Consider the following 18,837-nt stretch of genomic DNA (forward strand, 5'->3'; position numbering starts at 1 on the left):
TAAGTAGTCCCTACAGGACCTGTAAACACCACAGGGATGGGGTCAGGAGATCTAAGGAAGGATACTACCGGCCTTGTCATTAAGAAGTTGAGGGTCCTTCTTTGAGCAAGCTACTTCACTTTTCAGTCTTCATAAAATGGGGCCATTCCTTCCGGGATCACATGCCATAAAGCTTAACAAGTATTTCCTCTGCTCTGACTCTAAACTACCACTTGTCTGCACAAAACCCACTAACCATCCCTACTCCCCACTCCCCGCTCCCCACTCCAGGCCCAGGAGATCTATCTTGTGGCAGAACCCTTGCCCCCCGACACACCCAAATCCCAGGTCTTGTGGACCTGAACATTGTCGCTTACAGTTATTTTAGAATCATTGTCATATAATCACCGACCAAAACTTCTTTTTGGGGGCGTGGGGGGGTACTTTGTGGTTCTGCTTGATATGAAGAACTTTGTTAGCCAGGGGCTGCCCCTGAGAGCTACTGACACCTTTAGAAAACCCCAGTTGATTGGAAGGCAGGTGAACACATTCATCATCCATCTGTTTGGTCAACGAAGAAGCAGGGATCATGGGATAATTGGTCCAATTTCTATGGTTCTTTATTGTTTTAAAAGCATTTTCATAGCTGAGAAACGGAAAACTCAGCTGAACTGGCTTGCCCAAGATCACACAGGCAGCTTTAGTCGGGTGGTTCTCAGTTTCTTTATCTGTGAACTAAGGAGTTTAGAGCAAATGCTCACTGCTATGTCTTCTAATTTTAAATAGGAAAAGATTTAGTGTTAACTGGACTAAGTTTCCAATCCTAGGCTCTACTTTTAGTTCTTATATGACTTTGGACAGAGTTTCTCCTCTCTTATCCTGAGGATTAGTTGACCTCAGAGGGCTCTGTGTAGATCTAGGATCCTGTGATCCAGGAACCCAGAGCCTCTGACTAAGTTAATTAACGTTTTGTCCACTGCATCCCAGTGCTTGCTGGGAGGATGCCAATTTACTTGTCTATCAGCCCAATCAAAGAGTAATTAGGGACAGAAGTATGCTGGGGATCAGACCAAGGAATCAGAGGGTGCATTTCAAGGCCAGAAAGAAATGTGTTTTCTACTGTCTATAGTGGAAGCATCTATGTGCCACTCTTACTCAGGCAGGACATCAGTTGACCAAATATTGCCCACCTGCCTAGTCAGCCTGGGACCTTAGTTTCTTTTCTGGGCAGGTTGGAATTGGGCACGCTGTGGTAAAAAATGCTGTGGCTTGGAGGGGGGGGGGGGGCTTAGTTCCATCCCTGTCACTCAATCTCAGAAAATGTCATCTCTCCCCATATGGGTCTAGGTTTACTTATGTAGTGAAGAGGAGAGGAAAGCCACTATTGGATCAGGAGTCAGTTGCCAGTGAGAGAGATTGGGCACTTTGTGCTGCCGGGAGCCATAGCAGCCGAGTGCAAATCCTCTCTTACTAACTTAGGCAAGTCATTTTACCTCAGTTTCCTCATCTGTCAAATAGAGTTGGAATAAATGAACTCCAATGATCCCATTATCGTCCTGTACTTCTAGCTGTGTGACCTCGAGCAAGTGTTTTTCTGAGTCTGTTCTTCCCCAGGAAAATGGAGGGATTGGCCTAGATGGCCTCTGTAGGCCCTTTCGGCTCTATTATAAAGCCCCGTGCTTATTGTTTGAGTATGCCACCTCTCTTTGAGCCCCAGTTTCCAAATCTACCAAATGGGTCAGTTTTCAGGGTCTTTAAGCCGTAGTCTACCAATCAAATTGCTTTAGTCAGGTGGTTCTCGGTTTCTTTACCTGTGAACTAAGGAGTTTGGAGCAAATGCTCACTGCTATGTCTTCTAATTTATTCTCTCTTGACTGGGGATGGGAGCCTTCAAGCTCTGTGGATGGAAGTCCCGGATTTGCCTCCCGGGCTGACACCTCCCGATGGCATGACCTTGGGCTGTCAGAATGTCGTATTTGCACCGGGCCCAGCGAGACGACAGGCCCCAAACCAAGCCCTGGGGACCGAGGGCTGGATTGGGTAAAACCCAAGCTCTCGATGGGAGGCTGTACCGAGTGGATCTCTTGTGGCTGAGCCTCAGTTTTCTGTAAACAAGAGGGGGATGGAAGAGATGCTCAGTCAGGGATTTTCCAGCTTTCTTTGGCTACATGACCTTCTGTTGGCCTCAGTTTCGTCCCTCATCAAGTGACCCAGTTGGGCCCGATATTGTCATGTGGTGCTAGCTCTGGTGATGCTAGGTGGGCCTCGGTGGCCCCATGTGTGAAAGGAAAGGACAGGACTCCGCGGGCCCGAAGGGGCCCTCCGGCTCTGGAGCTGACGATGCTCGCCTGAGTCCCCGGCCGGCCCCACGTTTCCATGCCCCTTTCTCGGCCCTTCTCCTCAGCAGCCGCTGCTGTCCCGGCCTCCGTGCCCCCTGCCTCTTTCAATCCTCGACTCCGTGGAAAAGCGCCTCTTGGGTGGCTTGGGCCTTGTGATTGACAGGTGGCCCTTCCCCCCTCCCCCTCCCCGGCCGCACTAACCAATGGGGGCGCCTGTTAGCGTGCGTGACGAGCCGCTCCAGCTGTGGGGCTGCGCAGGCTGGGGGCCTCCGGGTGTGTGGGCTCAGGCGCTGGTGCGAGGCTGGGGCTGAGGCTGAGGGCGCTGGGCAAGGCGGGGCAGAGCTCCGTGGCGGCTTGGGGCTCCAGCGGGCGGCCGGAGGGCGGAGAGAAGGCAGGAGAGAAGAGGAGAGGAGGGAAGGGGAGAAGCGAGGTCGGAAGCCCAAGACGCCGGTGAGGTTGGCTCGGCGGCGCTCCGGCGGGGAGGGGGGCCCAGAGCGTCGGGCCGCTCCTTTCTCTGGCGGGTTGGCCAGGCGGCAGCATCTTCAGGTGCCGATCGGAAGTATGCTGGCTTCCCCCGACTTGAGCGTGAGCTAAGCTTCCGCCGAGCCGCGGAGGAGAGCGGAGCGCAGCCCAGCAGCCTCATTTGGAGAGCAGCGGGGGAAGCTAGCCGCGCGCCCTGTCCACGCCACTCCGCGCCACGCCGCGCCGCGCCCCACCCCAGTGCCCCCTCCATTTTCAGCCTCTCCCCTAGCATGCTGGATGTATGGACAGTTTGGCAGAGCAGAGATTGACGACTCCCAGCCTGCCGGCCCCTCACCTGGAGCACTATAGCGTTCTGCATTGCACCATGACCCTGGACGTGCAGACCATCGTGGTGTTCGCTGTGATCGTGGTCCTCTTGCTCGTCAATGTCATCCTCATGTTCTTCCTGGGGACCCGCTGAGCGCTCGGCCCGTGTGGTCAGTGGAGCCGCCGCCGCCGCCGCCGCCGCTCCGGAGGGCTCCAGCCTCCCAATTCATCCGGAGGGAGACAGCGAGTGAGGAGGCGCAGAGCAGAGAGGGCCGGAGCCCCGCACAGACACGCGCGCCACAGACGCCGAGGAGGACCACAGACACGGCTTTCGGCCTGGGGGGGAAGGCGCCCGGAGTTCCAACATGGCCTCGCTGTGATGTGTGTGACGCTGGTAGATTCTCTCCCTAAATCTTTTGGGTGTCGTGGGGAGCTAGGGCTTTGGGGGGGGTTCCCTGGGCCGGGACCGCTCCCCAGCCCGTGGGTGGGTGCCGCGCGGCAGGGAGGGGGTGGCGGGGGGAGGCGTGTGCGGCCAGCTCCACCCACGGGGGCTCTGGGGTTCAAACCGCCCAACTTAACCTTGGGGTGCTTCGGGAAAGAACTCTCTGCGTTTCTAAGTGACCGACGTGCCGGAGGAGGGGAATCGGCCGAGGCCGGGGCTGCGGCCCACCGGGGCTGCTCTCACCGTCCCGCAGAGCCCCGGGGCTCCCGTGGGACCCGGTAAAAAGAAAAGCGACATCCGGAGGATGAGGGGCCGCTGAGCTCCCTCTCCCTGGCTCCCCCGGAGGAGCGAGGCTTGCGGAGAGATGAAGTTGGGGTGGGGGACGCCGTTGGGGTTTGGCGCCGGCCCTTCCCTCTCCCTCGAAATCTCGGCTGCCTATCCAAGTTTTCTAGGGCTCCAGATCATTCCCGCTGGGGAGCAGCTTTTCTTAAAGTGGTACATGCCAGATTTCCGCGGGGAAGCCACGGGCTCCCCTACCGTTCCCCCGGGGTGGGGATCTTGGCCGAGGAAAAATCGCCCCAGGGTGGTTTGCTTTCGCTTTCTTCTGGCTTGGACTTTGGAGGTTTGCATTTGAATGTTTAGCGGCTGTCCTCCCAGCCCCCACCCCCACCCCCCACCTAAATTCGGCCGCCCGACCCGGGGAACGGCCTCGGGCTATGGGTGGGGAGTTATTTCTCTTCCGACGACGAAGCGCAGTCTGGGGGATCCTAGCTTTGGATCCTCTTTTTGAGAAACGTTTGCGTGCCTTGGTGGTCTCTCCGTGGCTTGGTGGTCTCTCCGTCAGGAGCTTTCCCTACACCAAATGAATCTAGAAGGCTCTGAGATGGGGATTGGGGGCCACAAAAATGACCGAGAGGTTGGTGGCTAAAGATGCTAAGACTTGAGAAATGAGGACTTCCAAGCAGCATGCAAATTGGAGGCCGTGCGCATAGAGGTGTCAGTGGTTATCATCGTCATTATTCGTCGTGGTTGCCATTTCTATTTTTTGGCCAGGGAAGGCTTGCTTTGGTAACTGGGAAATTCCTGATTTTCCGATGCTGTTTGTTAATACTTGGGCTTTTGGATTTGCTTCTTTTCCTGCTGATGTAGGCAGATTTCTCTCATTCCCTTTCCCCTATATGATTTGAGAGCATTATGGCTGTGTAGAATGAACTGGGCTTCCTTCTCTCTCTGTGTCTCTGTCTCCCCCTCCTTCCCCCTCCTTCTCTCTGTCTCTGTCTCTGTCTGTCTCTCTCTCCCACACACACACACACACACACACACACACACACACACACACACACACACCAGTGGTTCAGTGTCAGCACCGGATTGTACATGGACAGAAGCAATGACTGAAAAGAAGCTCCCAAAAATGTGTCTCATACCAGGACCCCAACCAATAGGATTTCCACATGATTGGAGAGCAGCTGAATATGGTGGAAAGGGAACCTTCTCCAGCATTTCCAGTGGGGTTGGTTGGGGGCAGGAGGAAGCTGTTTCCCTTTTGGATATTCCTCATGAGGGAACTCAATCTAGGAACTCGGCTGGCATTAATTATGCATTATTCGTTGCTCCCCCCTTAGAGAACTCTGGGACAGCCGATTTCTTATTTGCCAAAGGAATGGAATGGGAGCTCTTGGTTCCTGAGGTGTTGCTCAGATCGGGCCCATTTCCCGGCTAGGTGATTTGGATTCTATTTCTTTGGGTGCGCGAGGCATTGCTGATGAGACAAGTGAAAGGAGAAAGGGGCTGAATGGTGACCACGTATGGGGGAAATGGATTTTTTGTTGTTGTTGCGAATGTCTGGCCAAATTCCTTGCCTTTTGCCTCAAGCTAGTGGAAAGGGACTCGTTTGGGGTCCCAGGAGCTAGAGTCAGATCCTGATTCTGTTATTTTGTGACCCCAGGCAAGTCTTTCCCTTCCCCAAGCCTCGGTTTCCTTCTTTGTAAAAGATCTAGAATGTCGTGGAAAATGAAAATTGGACAACACGATTCCTAAAGAACCTTTCAACTGATATTCTGTGATTTGGGGCTACCAGTCTCTGAAGGATTTTCCTTTTTTTCTTCCATATTCCTTTTTCTGGGGTGAGATGTGGCATTTGCTTCTTTCTCCAGCCAGGTTTGCATGAGACAGACTCCATCCCCCACCACTAAGCCAGGTGTGGAGACAGCCCATGGATGTGTCACGGGGCAGATCAGTGTGTGTGCGTGTGCGCGTGTGCCTGTGTGTCTCTCAGGCAGCATACTGCACACCCCGTGCATGGTGAGTGCCACAGGGAAAGCCAGTCCTACCAGGATTTCGGGGCCTGCTGGACATTTGATTGGGGTCCTAGGCACAGGTAGGTGGGGGACCCTGGAGCTGTGGGCCTATTCATGCCCCCGTAACTAATCTTTAGGGCACATAGTGAGCCTTTTTGTGGGTGAGGGGAGTGGAGGCCATTTCCAAACCGGTCATCTCCAGGGGAATGACAGGCTTATTTCATGGCAGATAGCAGGGCTCTGGGCAAGGCACACGTCAGTGACAGAGAAGGAAGGGAAGAAGTTTGTGGAGCAGAGAAGGAAAAGTGGCCTGCCAGCTCGGCTTGGCCATAGCACTCTTCCTAAAGCTTGGAGATTTTCCCCCTGAGGTTCTGGAGGGCAGGTGGAAAGAGCCAATGAAGAGAAAAAAATGAGGATTACATCCAAGAGGAATCTAGTTCTCCAATTGAAAAAAAAAAAAAACCAGAACTACAACCAACTCTTTCCTTTTTCCCCCCCTTTCCTTCTCAATCAAATGAGATAATGTATATAAAATGCCCAGGAACTGTAAAGTGCTGTAGAGATATGTTATTATCCCTCCTCCCTTCCCCCGTCTCTTCTTCCTTCCTCCTCCTGTAGTCCTTCCTCCCTCTCTCCTTTCCCTTCCTCTCTCTCTCTCCTCTCCCTTCCTCCCTCCCTCTCTATTTCTTGCTCCTTCTATTCCCCCTCCCTTTCTCCTTCTGTTCTTCCTCTCTCCATCACTCCCTCCCTCTCTTCTTTTCTCTCTTCTTCCTCCACCTTCCTTCATTCCTTTTTTCCCCTTCTCCTTCCCTTCCCCTTTCTTTCTTCCCCCTTCTATTCCCTTCCCCCTCTTCTTCCTTCTTCTCTTTTTTTTTTTTCCCCTCCTCCTTTCATTCTGATGGGGCTAATTATTAAGGCTATGAACAGGGCTGGATGGGAGAGAGATGGAGGGAGGAGTGGACCAGAAAGTGCCTCCCACTTTTCCTCCGGCCCTTCCGGGCCCCGTTCTCCCCCTCTCCCCCCTCCTCGGACAGACCCTGGCTGCTGGGAGGTGTACCTACACCGTCTTGTTCCAGGGATTTCAGCTCCTGGCTCCCCCACCTCAGAATTCAAGAAAATGCCCTTTGACTGTATCCTAGCAACTCCTGCATCACTCAGCTCCTGCTGAGCTCTCGAGCCCGCCCTCTTAAAGACCCAGCCTCCAACGCCCTCCCAACCCCCCAGAAAAGGCTGCGGGGGTGGGGGGAGGAGTTGCTGCTGGACTTGGTGTCTGCTTTCTGGAGCTGGGGGAGCCCTGCCTCGTGGGCGCCATGGAGCCGGTGCCCGCTAGAGCCCGGTCCTCCCTCTATTTTCCCCTGCTCCCGGTTGGATTGCCCTACTTTGTCACGCGGTGTGATGGAAGGCCCTAGCAGGGCTTGCCTTTCACCCCATCTTGCTGGGGGGGGCAGTTGATTTCCCCGAGTTTTTCACCTGCCCTTCCCCATCTCCATGCCCCACCAGCTTCCATCAATTGGCATAAAACCCGCACAGCCAAGTGGGAAAGGCCTGGGTTTGGAGGTAGAGGACCTGGCTTCTTGTTACCTAATTAGCCATGTAACCTTGAGTGAGCCGCCCCTTCTCCCGAGGGGCTTCTCCGGCCTGAGCCGCCCCTTCTCCCGCGGGGCTTCTCCGGCCTGAGCCGCCCCTTCTCCCGCGGGGCTTCTCCGGCCTGAGCCGCCCCTTCTCCACCGGGGCTTCTCCGGCCTGAGCCGCCCCTTCTCCCGCGGGGCTTCTCCGGCCTGAGCCGCCCCTTCTCCCGCGGGGCTTCTCCGGCCTGAGCCGCCCCTTCTCCCGCGGGGCTTCTCCGGCCTGAGCCGCCCCTTCTCCGCCGGGGCTTCTCCGGTGCTTCCTGCTCTGCCATTTCTGGGACTCACATGCTCTACACCCTAGTCCTCTTGGGTGGGGGTGGGGGCTAGTTAGAAAGGGAGGCCTTCCCTTCTGTGCACCCTCCCCAGGCTCCCGCTCTGGCCTCCCATCTTGGAAATTTTTTCCCCTTTTTTTCTTTTTTTAAATCGGTTTCGTCTCGTCAGGCTGAATGGCCCTAGGTGGCTCCCTCTAGGGAGCACAGGGACAGTAAGCACTCCACCATCCCACGGGTGGGGTGGGAAGATACGGGTTTGGAGGCCCAGTCTTCGCCAAATCCCTTCCCCTCTTTGAAATTCACTGTTTTCTCCTGCAAAATCTGGGGCTTAGATTCCCCGGGTTGGAAGCCTTAATGATTAGGATTACCGAATCATGGCTTCTCTGAGCCAGAAGGGGGCCTCCGGGCCAGCCTGGCCAGTCCCAACCCGACTGAGAACCCTCTCTGCTCTCATGGATGACAAGTGGCCATTTCCTTTCAGCCCTCCGGCGGGGAGGCGGCCCCTTTTACTGCCGCTAGCTCCCACCCCGGGCTCAGGCCTGACCCCTTCCACACCTTCCCCCCATTCCTACAGTCTGCCTTTGGGGCCCAAACCCAACAAATATGCAAAAGACCACAGGGTGGGACTGGATGGTCTCTGACACCATTCAGTTTGGGGAAGGGTGAGACAGACAGAGAAGGAAGGAGACAGAGAGAAACAGACAGAGACAGACACTCAGAGAAGGAAGGAGAGAGACAGACAGAGAAGGAAGGAGAGAGACAGACAGAGAAGGAAGGAGACAGAGACAGAGAGACAGACAGACAGACAGAGAAGGAAGGAGAGAGAGAGAAACAGACAGACAGATAAGGAAGGAGAGAGACAGACAGAGAAGGAAGGAGACAGAGACAGAGAGACAGACAGACAGACAGAGAAGGAAGGAGAGAGAGAGAAACAGAGACCAGACAGAGAAGGAAGGAGAGAGACAGACAGAGAAGGAAGGAGAGAGACAGAGACAGACAGACAGAGAAGGAAGGAGAGAGACAGAGACAGACAGACAGAGAAGGAAGGAGAGAGAGAGAAACAGAGACAGACAGACTTATCCCCCTCCCTGGGCCTCAATAACTCCCTAGTGAGGAAAAGGAAAGCCTCGGACTCAATGGTTTCCGAGATGCCTTCTGGAACTAGAGTTGGGGTCTTAAGTCACTGAACTCTCTTCCTCAAGATAGACTTTCAAACACCCACATCCTCCCCACCTCCCCTCTATATTCTTCTTTGTCATTGGCCTTTGGGATTTTGCAATTCCATGATTTCATGAGTGGAATTGAGTAAATGTTTTTGCTTTTCATTAAGTACCTGCATTGGGGCAAGGTACTGGGGCAGTTTGAGGGGGAAACAAACATAAATGTGAAGAATTGCCCTAAGTTACTTTACATTTCTAGAGTACTTAAAACCCTTTGCTCACAACTACCCCGTGAGATAGGTAGTACAGAGTTCAACTGTCTGGCCTTGCAGATTAGAAAACTGAGACGTTTACAAGTGACATAATTTGCCCCAAATCACCAAGCTAGAAGGTGTTAGGGCTCTTGAACCCCAAGTCCAGGTTTTTTTTTTCCCCATGGCTACCTATGCCAAAGTTGTGGAAATGCTGTGTAAGGTTGGAGGTTGCTATTACTTGGAGTAGAACGAGGGAAGGTGGTGGTTGTGGTTGTGGTGGTTGTGGTTGTGGTGGTTGTGGCGGTGGTTGTTTTTTCTTTCCCCTTCCTATAGGAGGTGGTGATGAGAAGAAATGGTGAATGCTTGGAACTGTGGTGTTTGAGACTTTGCCTACGTTGGTAGACATCTTCCCCAGTTTCTTTGCATTTTTCATAAATTTTCATTTGGTATGGTGTCGTAACATTCATGCATCACAATTTCCTCAGCTCTTCTTCCACTTTGTTTCTGGGTTTTTGACTACTGTGAAAAGTGCTGCTATAAATATTTGGGCATGTTCCTCTTTTATTTTCCAGGAATCCTGCTTGACCCTCATACACAACAGTGGTCTGGGGAAACTGGACTCCCTTGGATTAGAGAAAGAGAAGGCCGAGTCTAAGAAATGGAATAATATTTGTTAAAAAAAATGCTCAGTGCCTAGCACATAGTAAACATCATATAAATGCTTATTCTCTTTCCTTCCCCTTGGTGTAAATCAATGAAAGAAGGAGGACTTATCCAGGGTCACCCAGCTGGAGTGTTTGGTGTAGGACTGAAACTCAGGTTTTCTTGCCTCCACTATAAAAATTTAGGCCTGGTTTCTGGCTCTTGGAGATGGATTGGGGGAAGGGAGAGCAGATTCTGAACACTCTGGCTTTCTCTGATGAATTCAAGTGGATGGTAAGGCAGGCAGGGTGTTATATAATCTCCCCAAGGGGAGCAGACCTTCCCTGGATCCACAGGGAGACCAGAACATGTAGGAAGCATCAGCTCACATCCATGTAATGGTCGACCACCACATCCCTCCTGGGATGCCCACCCCCAGATTTGGGGGGGAGGGAGGTTTCCAGTTCCTGGGGGCCTATTAAGAGATTTGTGCTGATTGCTTGGCAAGCTTTTTCTTCAGTCTTTTAGGAAGGAGACTAAAACCCAAGCTCCAATTTGCTCGGCCCAAACTACTAAGCTGGGACTGCCTGAATAGGGGGCCCCCTCTGAGAGTATCTTAGCCATCCATGGCTGCCCTCCAAGTATCGTCACCCCAAACAGAAAGACCAGGGCAAGGCCCAGAAGATCATAGCTGCTTTTAGTTCAGGGTCTGTAAGATGATCGATTTAGAGAACGGAGAACACAGCATCTGCTCCTCTCATTTTACATAGGAGGAAACTGAGGCCCAAGTAATGTAAATGACTTAACTAAGGTCACAGTTAGTGGTAGAACAAGGATTCGTGCCCAGGTCCTCTACTTCTAAACTACTTCTTTTTTCCACAAACGATGTAGGTTTTCCCAGTCCGTTTCATGAAGGGTTTCATTGAAAGTTTAATTTTTTGCTTCCAGAAAATATCAGTGTTAACAATCAGCTAGCCCTTTCCTCCAGTCTCTTCTGGCTAAGCCGGTATTGGGCAATAGGGGTCCAGAGAGCCTTTTACAGATGAGGACATTGAGGCTGGCTTACTGGAATGAATGGCTTACCTAGAGCCACACTTGTGTCAAAGCCAGAAGGGGGGAAGAAAGAAGACAGAAAGAGAGGGAGGGAAGAAAGAACAGAGGAAAGGAGGAGGGAGGGAAGAAAGAACAGAGGAAAGGAGGAGGGAGGGAAGAAAGAACAGAGGAAAGGAGGAGGGAGGGAAGAAAGAACAGTGGAAAGGAGGAGGGAGGGAAGAAAGAACAGAGGAAAGGAGGAGGGAGGGAAGAAAGAACAGAGGAAAGGAGGAGGGAGGGAAGAAAGAACAGTGGAAAGGAGGAGGGAGGGAAGAAAGAACAGAGGAAAGGAGGAGGGAGGGAAGAAAGAAGGGAGGAAAGGACTTATCCAACGTCTACTGTGCTGTTTTTTTTTTATAAATATCTCTTCTATAAATATCTCTTTTATAAATAAATCTTCTCAACAACTGGGAGGTAGGTGCTGTTGTTACCCCTATTTTATAGTTGAAAAAACTGAAGCAAACAGGTAAAGTGACTTACCCAGGGTCACACAGCTAGTAAGTATCTGAGGCAGGATTTGATCTCAGGTCTTCAGCACTCTATACATTGTACCACCGATTTCCTTAGAAGATAAGGTCACTAGTGGAAGGGGTCTTGGGGTTCATCTGATTAATGCCCACATTTTATAGATGAGGAAACTGAGGTCCAGAAAGAATTAAGAGAAATTTCCAGGTTCCCTGGTCTTAGCAGGTTGGGAAGAATCGGCTTTTCTGTGGCCATGGCTACTATGGTAGAAGAATGATGTGGCCTAATCTTGCCCTTCCTGTGGCCTCCTAGGGAATCTTCTGTGACTGATTCCTTTCTAATGGCAACTCTCTGAAGTTAGGGATCATTTCTGGACTGTATTTGACCAGTCTTGTTTCCCTTATGACATGGTACAAGGCAAGTCAACAACTCAGCAAACATTTATTAAGCACCTATTGTGTACCAGGAAGTGCTAAGTGCTGGGGATACAGAGATATCTCAAGGAGTTCACAGTCTAATGAAGCAGACAACATACAAGCATCTAAATAAAAAACGAGATAGCATGAACTAAAAATAATCTAGGTAGGGTGGGGGGGGGAGAAGGGGTGGCACTCACATTGCTATTTGTTGAATTGAAAGTTGTCTTCGGAGAGATTTCGAGAATGAAACCATGAAGACTTAGAGGGAAACAATTCCCTTGAATAGGGAACAGGGGAATTTTCTGGATGTAGGAGTTCACTCCCATAGATTTGGAGGAGATAATGATAGAAGCAGGGCTAGGAATATAGTATAAGTAACAGAGGATGGATGTGAGTGTGGCACTCACGTGACTAAGGTTCTAATCTAGATTTTCAGATCTGTCTCAGCTCTAACATCCATAGGTTACTGCCAGCCCCCAAAAGTAAAGAGAAAGGAAGAGAATCCCCAGCTGCTCTTTTAAATTCAGGTCACCTGACCCAGCTCCTGAAAAACTAGCTCTGTCAAAAATCTATGGTAGTGAGTTCTCTGTAGGTACATCAGGACAGCTCCCCTTTTTCCTATTCATGGAAGGGAGGACGGGTGCCCTGAGATGGTGGAAGAGCAAATGCCATGATTTTCCAAGAAAAGAGGAAAGCAGCCTGCCAAGCTATAGGCCCAGTGAGCTTGACTGATTGTGAAGAGAATTCTAGAAGGGGTCATTAAGGAGAAGATGGGTGAAATAGATTAGTTGGACATAGCCTGACTTCCTCAGAAATAGGCTGTGCCCAGCTAACCTCTCTGTTCACAGGCTTGATGAGGGTAAATTCTGGATGGCCTGTGTGAGCCCTGTAAAAAGATGTAAAACCACCCAAAAATGTCTCCTTTGATACCAACCCAAATGGTCTTGCATCCTCTGGAGCAACATGAGCTTTCTTGAGGGAAGTCACCACCCCTGGCAAGATTTCCCTTAGACTCATGCATAAAATGGGTCTTCAGAAAATGAGTCTTTGCGCATCCCTTCATTCTGGAGAATGACCTGCCCTCCTGGAGGATCCCTCTTGTTACCTTGGCCTCTGGGTTTAGCGCGCCCAGCCTTGGAGAGCTGAACCTCCCCCATTCCTGCCTCACTTCCGCCCTCACCGGAGGGCTGGAGCGAGTTCCTACTAGTTCTCAGGGACCAGTTGCTACCATTTTCAGCTTGAGCATTTATACCTTGGAAATGAACAAACTGCTACTAATGAGGCTTCGCTTTGTGGTGGTGGTGGTTGATTTGTCTACACTTAAGAAAGTGATGGAAAAAATGTTGCTAATACAGATTAAAGTTAAAAGTATGTCAAATCCCCCCCCCCCAAGAAATAGTTATTAAAACATTTACCAGCATATCACTGACTATGCTAGTAACTGAAGGGAATTCTGGAGTTGTCATTTAGTGGAGCCTTTAATTAAGAATCTCATGCTATTCTTTTGGAGAAGATGGGAAGAATAAGACAATCAGATGTGTTCAGGTTGGATGGCTGGACTCCAAAAGTAGTTGGTAATGTCCAATGCCAGCGTGGCAAGAAGTTTCCATTGGAGTGCCCCAGGGATCTGTGCTGCTTTTATTTTTTGATGTCTTGGATAAAGATCCAAATAGCAGCTTCCTCAAATTTATAGATGACTCTAAGCTGAGAGGGAAAGCTAACACAGAAGCCAATGGAGTCAGGATCCAAAAGGAGTTCAATGGGCTGGAGCCTTGGACTGAATGGAACGGGATGAAAGTCTATAGGGATAGATGTAAAGTCTTGAGTACCCAAAAATCAGATTCACAATTTGGTGGCATCTGGAAGGTATGAATTAGTTAGTAGGCTTGGTCTTGTTCTGAAAAGCATCTGAGGATTTTGGTGGGTCAACACGCAATAATAACAGGAAGCTTAAGGCCATGTTGGTCTGCATCAGTAGGGTCTGAAACTGGGGAGGTGACATCATTGTAGCACTCTGCCTCTGTCAGACTTCTGTGGAAGCTGCTGTTCAGTTTGGGGATCCACAGTTTAAGAAGGATGTTGAGAAGTTGGATAATGTGCAGAGGAGCAGCAGCCTGAGATGGGTACGGGTCTTGGATCTATAACATATGAAGAGTGGGTGGCTGGAGCGCAGGGTGTTTAGCCTGTAAAGAGAAGATTCGGGGAGAAGTGTTTAAAGGGCTATCATTTGTTCTCTTTGGCCCTAGAGGACAGAACCCGGCCCTGGGAGGAAGTTGTTAAGAGGCAAATTCAATCTCCATCTTGAAAAGAACTTCTCCTAGTGGGAGGGACTAGCTGCCTCCTTTGCAGGAGCAGAGGCTGGAGGACCCCTGGAGGCGGGTGCTAAGTTAGAGAGCCCCAGAGGCCCTTTCCTACTCTCACATTCTGTGATTCTCTGACTCAAAACAGGGAACCCATAAGACACATACTTCCCCTAGAGTAGTGTAGCTAGTATAAGCTCCAGGAGGGCATGGACAGTACCATTTATTAACCTTTATGTTTTTCTCAACTGCCTGGTACATAAGAAGTATTAATAAATTAATATCAATAAATAAATAATATTAATAAATTAATTAATTAAAATATTTAATGTTTTTAAATATTTAATTAAAATAATAAATAATAATATTAATAAATTAATTAATTAAAAATATTTAATGTTTTAAAATATTTAATTAAAATAATAAATAATAATATTAATAAATAAATTAATAAATAAATAAAGTAATAAATGCTTCTTTACTCGGCTTGTACAAAATTTCCTGTTTATTGAGTTGATTTGAATAGTCTTTGAGCTAATGAAGGAATTTAAAAGTGATTATTTCTAATTACTTGCTTTCTGTCCAGCACTGGGCTAACATGAGAGAAGAAAATATCCCCCCCTCCCCCAAACCAAAAGAGATCATCTTGGCCCTCAGGGAGCTTATATTCTAGTAGAGCAGACGGCACATAGAGAGAAGTAGGGAGCAGGTCATAAAGATGGTGAATGGGAGAATGAAGGAGGAAAGTGGCTGAAGAAGGGGGACAATCTCTAACTGGAAATGGGTAAGCCCTGTCTCTCTATGTCATCTGCATCTTCTCCATCTGTTCATCAGGGTTGGGCTTTTGGTCTATTCCCCCAGGAAGCTTTGATTCCTTCCCCCATTGGGAAGGATGGGATTTCCAAGCCAACGCTTGATTCCTTTTCCCCAGCCCCAACCCAGGCATGCACATACTGCTCTGAATAGCTGCATAGCTTTAGCCCTTCCCTGTCTCTTGTAAAACAAAAAGAAACCTTGGGAAAGAGCCAACAGGAATTGGGTTTCTATCTTTCTACTTGGTTGGTTCTCACTGTGCCATGGTCAGCAACCCAGGCCTTTGGCAAGTCCAGCTGGGTTCCTGCCTCTTAGGCCCCTATTTCTAGGCATCTGGGCCAGGGCCAAGGCTTCCCACCAGTGTTATATTCATGTGGCAAAAGTCATTATTAATCCTAAACTATCGGGCAACTGCCTCTTTTGGACAGTGCCTCTAGTTGTCATCTCTGTTCTCATCTTCATTAAAAGCCATTGTTAAGGGCCTAATTAGACACAGGTCCAAGATAGAGCTGGGCTTGGACTGGACTACCTGCACGAGGAGATGATAATAATAACTGATGTTCGCGTAGCACAAACTCTTTTCCTCCGTTATCTCGTTTGAGTCCAGTGAGGTTGGCGTTATGTTATTTATTATCTCCATTTTACAGATGAGGAGCCTGAGGCTGAGAGAAATGAAGTGATTTAGGCTTGCTTACTTAGCTAGCAAGTATCAGAGGTGGGGTTTGAACCCACTTCTCTCTACTCCAAATTCAGTGCTCTCCCTACCATGCCAGGTGGTATAGTTGGGAAGGAAAGGGCAGCCTGCCTGGACCAGTTTCCGTACCTGTAAAACAAGGAAACTGGCCTTAGAGGTCCATTATAAAGCTCCTTCCCTTCTTTACATCTCAGTTTCCTCCTTTGGCAAATGAGGTTGGACTAAATAACCTTTAAGGTCTCCACGTGTCAGTTCCCATAAGCTCTCTAGGCTTCAGTTTTCTTAGACATTAAAAAAAAATGGTGGGATGGGTGTACATAGCCAACCATCCAGGGGCCTTTTGAATTTGAAATCTCTGATCCTGTGGACAGTCCTCAAAGTCTCTTGGCATCTGAGAGCCCAGAACATTGGATTTGGCATCCAGAGATTTGGCATTTTTACTCTTGGTTTTTACCATTAACGATACAACGTTGAAGACAAGAGGCTTTAGTCTGTCCAGTTTCCTGAATAAGCAGGTTGTTCTAGGCCAGGGGCTCTGAATACTCTGGTGATCTCTTCCAAAAGAAACCCATCCTATTTAAATCCCCCCACCTAAAAAAAAAATTAGTTCACAGACCCCCCCCCTCGTTAAGAACCCCTGGGTTAGATAGTTTATCTTTAGCTTGATTTGCACTCAGACCTCTGAACATTCTCCAAGGCCCAACTTCCCTTTGAACAGAGCACCTTCTTCCCCAGCCCCACATTCTTGCTTCCACAGGAGGAAGGCTTTCTCCCCTCCCTGCCACACAAAGGATAAGGCAGCTTATCAGTGAGAGTGTGGATGGTGAGGTCACTCCCCACTGTCTCCTGCCTCACTTATCTTTCTTGGCTCTTTGAATGCAGTCATTGTGGGGGCACTAGTCGAGGAGGCAGGTGGGAGCAGTGGCTCAGGAGGAGAGCAGAAGCAACGCCTGCAGGCATTGGCTCCAAAAAAGAGGCAGGCCAACTGTTGGAAGGTTGAAGATGGAGATACCCATGGGGGTGCTGTTCCAGATTTGCCCACATCTTTCTAACATATTTATTTTTGAATCTCTGAAGAGGAGGGAGCTTTGGGAAGAGAAGAGTAAAAAAAGAGATTTCCTAATCTCGAGCTGAAAGAGACTTTAAAGAACCCTTTGTCCCCCATCCTTTTATTTGACAGAGGAGGAAACTGAGGCTCAGACATAAGAAATAATTTGTTCAAGTCCCTACACCTAATCTAGGTTTCACATCCAGGTCTTCAAACTTAAAAGAGAAACTGAGGAAGGTCATGGGGTCAGAAAGCTGAGGCTGAAAGGAACCCTAAGGACCATGCCATTTAATCCCCTCATTTTACAGATGAGGAAGATGAGTTCTGAGGGGGGAGGGGTAAATGATACACAGATGTGAGAATTGAACCATAATCCTCTAAGATCCTTCTCAGCTTGAAATCCATGATTCTGTAATGGTGGCAGCTCAGAGAACAAGCCAGTATGCCCTCACTTCCCCTACCCCGTTAGGCCGGCCAAGAAGCGAAGTCTAACCCATCTTGGTTAGGAGCAAAGCTGCTTTCCTGCCCTGTCAGTGACCAAGCCTGCTCTCAGGAAGCAGGATGCAGCCCTCTTGGACCCCAGCTGGAACAACTGGACCTGCTCTTCCTGGTGGTCGGCCTGAGACCCACAAGCAGGCCTTCCTTGTCTGGACTGAGTGCTGCCTCACCGCCCCGGGTTCATTTCTGTGTAGCTCAGCACAAGTCACTGCCCACTAGCTGCTATCCACTGGCTCACTGCTTGCCTGAAGGCAAGCTTTGGAACCAAGCAAACCTCTCATCTTCCTTCCCTACTCTGTTCCCTCTCTGGAAAGCCCATGTACGGGGAATGCTGGGAATCTTCTGAAGGTCCTGCTCAGCCCTCCTGTCTCTGGCTTTTATATACTGACAAGTGGGTGGCTGCCCCTTAGCAAGGCCACTTTTAAGATTCTTTCGAGAGCTAGAAGGGAATATAGGCTCCTAGATCTAGAGTCACAAGAGTGCCTTCATTTTGCAGACAAGAAAATTGAGTCCCAGGAAGGACAAAGGACTTCTCCAAAGCCATATGGCTAATTAGTGGGCAGGCTGAGATTGGAACGGAGGTCTTCCGCCCCCATGTCCAAGACTTTCCGTACAGAAATGCTGCCAGCGGAGGCTGAAGGAAGCAGAGCATCTGGAATGTCCAATGCATTGCTCTTGCTCTGGTGTGGCTTTTGCCAAATACGGGAAGGGCCAAGGGAAATCAATGAGCTAAAGGGAGCATCTTCAGCTTTCTGATGGGCTATTTCAATGCAGATTTCATCTCTGGGCCCTAATGACTCTTCAGGCACCGCTCACAGGGAGTATCTGCCCAGGACCTGGGCGCCTTTGGAGGCTTGGCTGCTGCCTCAGCCATGTAGTCAGTAGGGGAGAGGCTGAACAGGGCAGCTTGTTACTGCTGCCTCCACGCTATTCGTGCTTTTCCCAGGTTCTGGTCTATACTTTCGTTTTGTGTTTCACGGTCCCCTCCAGCTGAGACAGTACCATGTACCGGGCGATTCTGTGCCTGAACTCTCCTGTGCTCTCCCTGTCTCTGGAACCACCTACACACACGGCCCCCAAAACCTAAGTGCTGTTTTAAGTCATTAAAACTTCAGATGACACTAAGACTTGGGGGGGCACCCTGTATATAGAATAAATACAAAAATGAATACATTGAAGCCAGTTAAATCCCAGTGGTTTGTGAGGCCGGGAACTTGTTGTGGCCATCCGGAAAGTCTTAAGGGAGCGGTACTTGAGCTGTGCCTTAAAGGAAGAGAGAGGTTCCATCAGGTAGAAACTAGGAAGAAGTGCATTCTGGGCTTGAGATGACCAGAACAAAAACATGGAGTGATATATGTGAGGAACAGAGAGAATACCAGTGGCTAAATTGCAGAGAGAAGCAGGGAGAATATTATCTAATGAGACTGGATGGATGGATTGGGAAGGTTTTAAAAGCTAAACAGAATCTATTTATGTTTGATTTTAGAGGCAGTAGAGAGCTACTATAGTTGATGGGGGAGTGGAGTGAAGTGGTCACTCATGTGCTTAGGAAAAACCATCAGTAGCAACAGCAGATAATGGACTGAAATACGGAGAGATTTGAAGCAGGGTGAATAATCTAGGTGAAATAAGAGCTGAAACTAAGGGAGTATTGTAATTCCAGAGAAACTGAGGCAAGATAGAGATTAGATTTTTTAATATTT

At 49.6% G+C, this 18,837-nt stretch overlaps 2 protein-coding genes across 8 annotated transcripts in view; both read left to right on the forward strand.

Moving 5' to 3' along the window:
- ARHGEF9 (Cdc42 guanine nucleotide exchange factor 9) overlaps positions 1-18,837 on the forward strand; it is a 262,559-nt gene that overhangs the window by 144,034 nt on the left and 99,688 nt on the right. The window contains exon 1 of one of the 7 annotated variants that reach the window (XM_074278060.1): positions 2,731-3,501. The exons of 5 other annotated variants lie outside the window; for them this stretch is intronic. In XM_074278060.1, coding sequence (XP_074134161.1) covers positions 3,487-3,501 — 15 coding nt within the window. In that variant the 5' untranslated portion in view covers positions 2,731-3,486. Of the gene's footprint in view, positions 1-2,730; positions 3,502-18,837 lie in introns of those variants that run through there. One more of the 7 variants, XM_074278063.1, reaches the window with a different exon arrangement.
- Positions 3,082-3,261, forward strand: LOC141548832 (uncharacterized). Its single transcript, XM_074278065.1, has one exon. It carries the CDS (start codon positions 3,082-3,084, stop codon positions 3,259-3,261), a length of 180 nt encoding a protein of 59 aa, XP_074134166.1.

This window comes from Sminthopsis crassicaudata, chromosome X (assembly GCF_048593235.1).
Source record: "Sminthopsis crassicaudata isolate SCR6 chromosome X, ASM4859323v1, whole genome shotgun sequence".
Classification (NCBI taxonomy): domain Eukaryota; kingdom Metazoa; phylum Chordata; class Mammalia; order Dasyuromorphia; family Dasyuridae; genus Sminthopsis; species Sminthopsis crassicaudata.

What these genes read in the sequence shown, in the direction of transcription:
- LOC141548832 (XM_074278065.1), top strand. Translation starts at nt 3,082, where the DNA reads ATGGACAGTTTGGCAGAGCAGAGATTGACGACTCCCAGCCTGCCGGCC.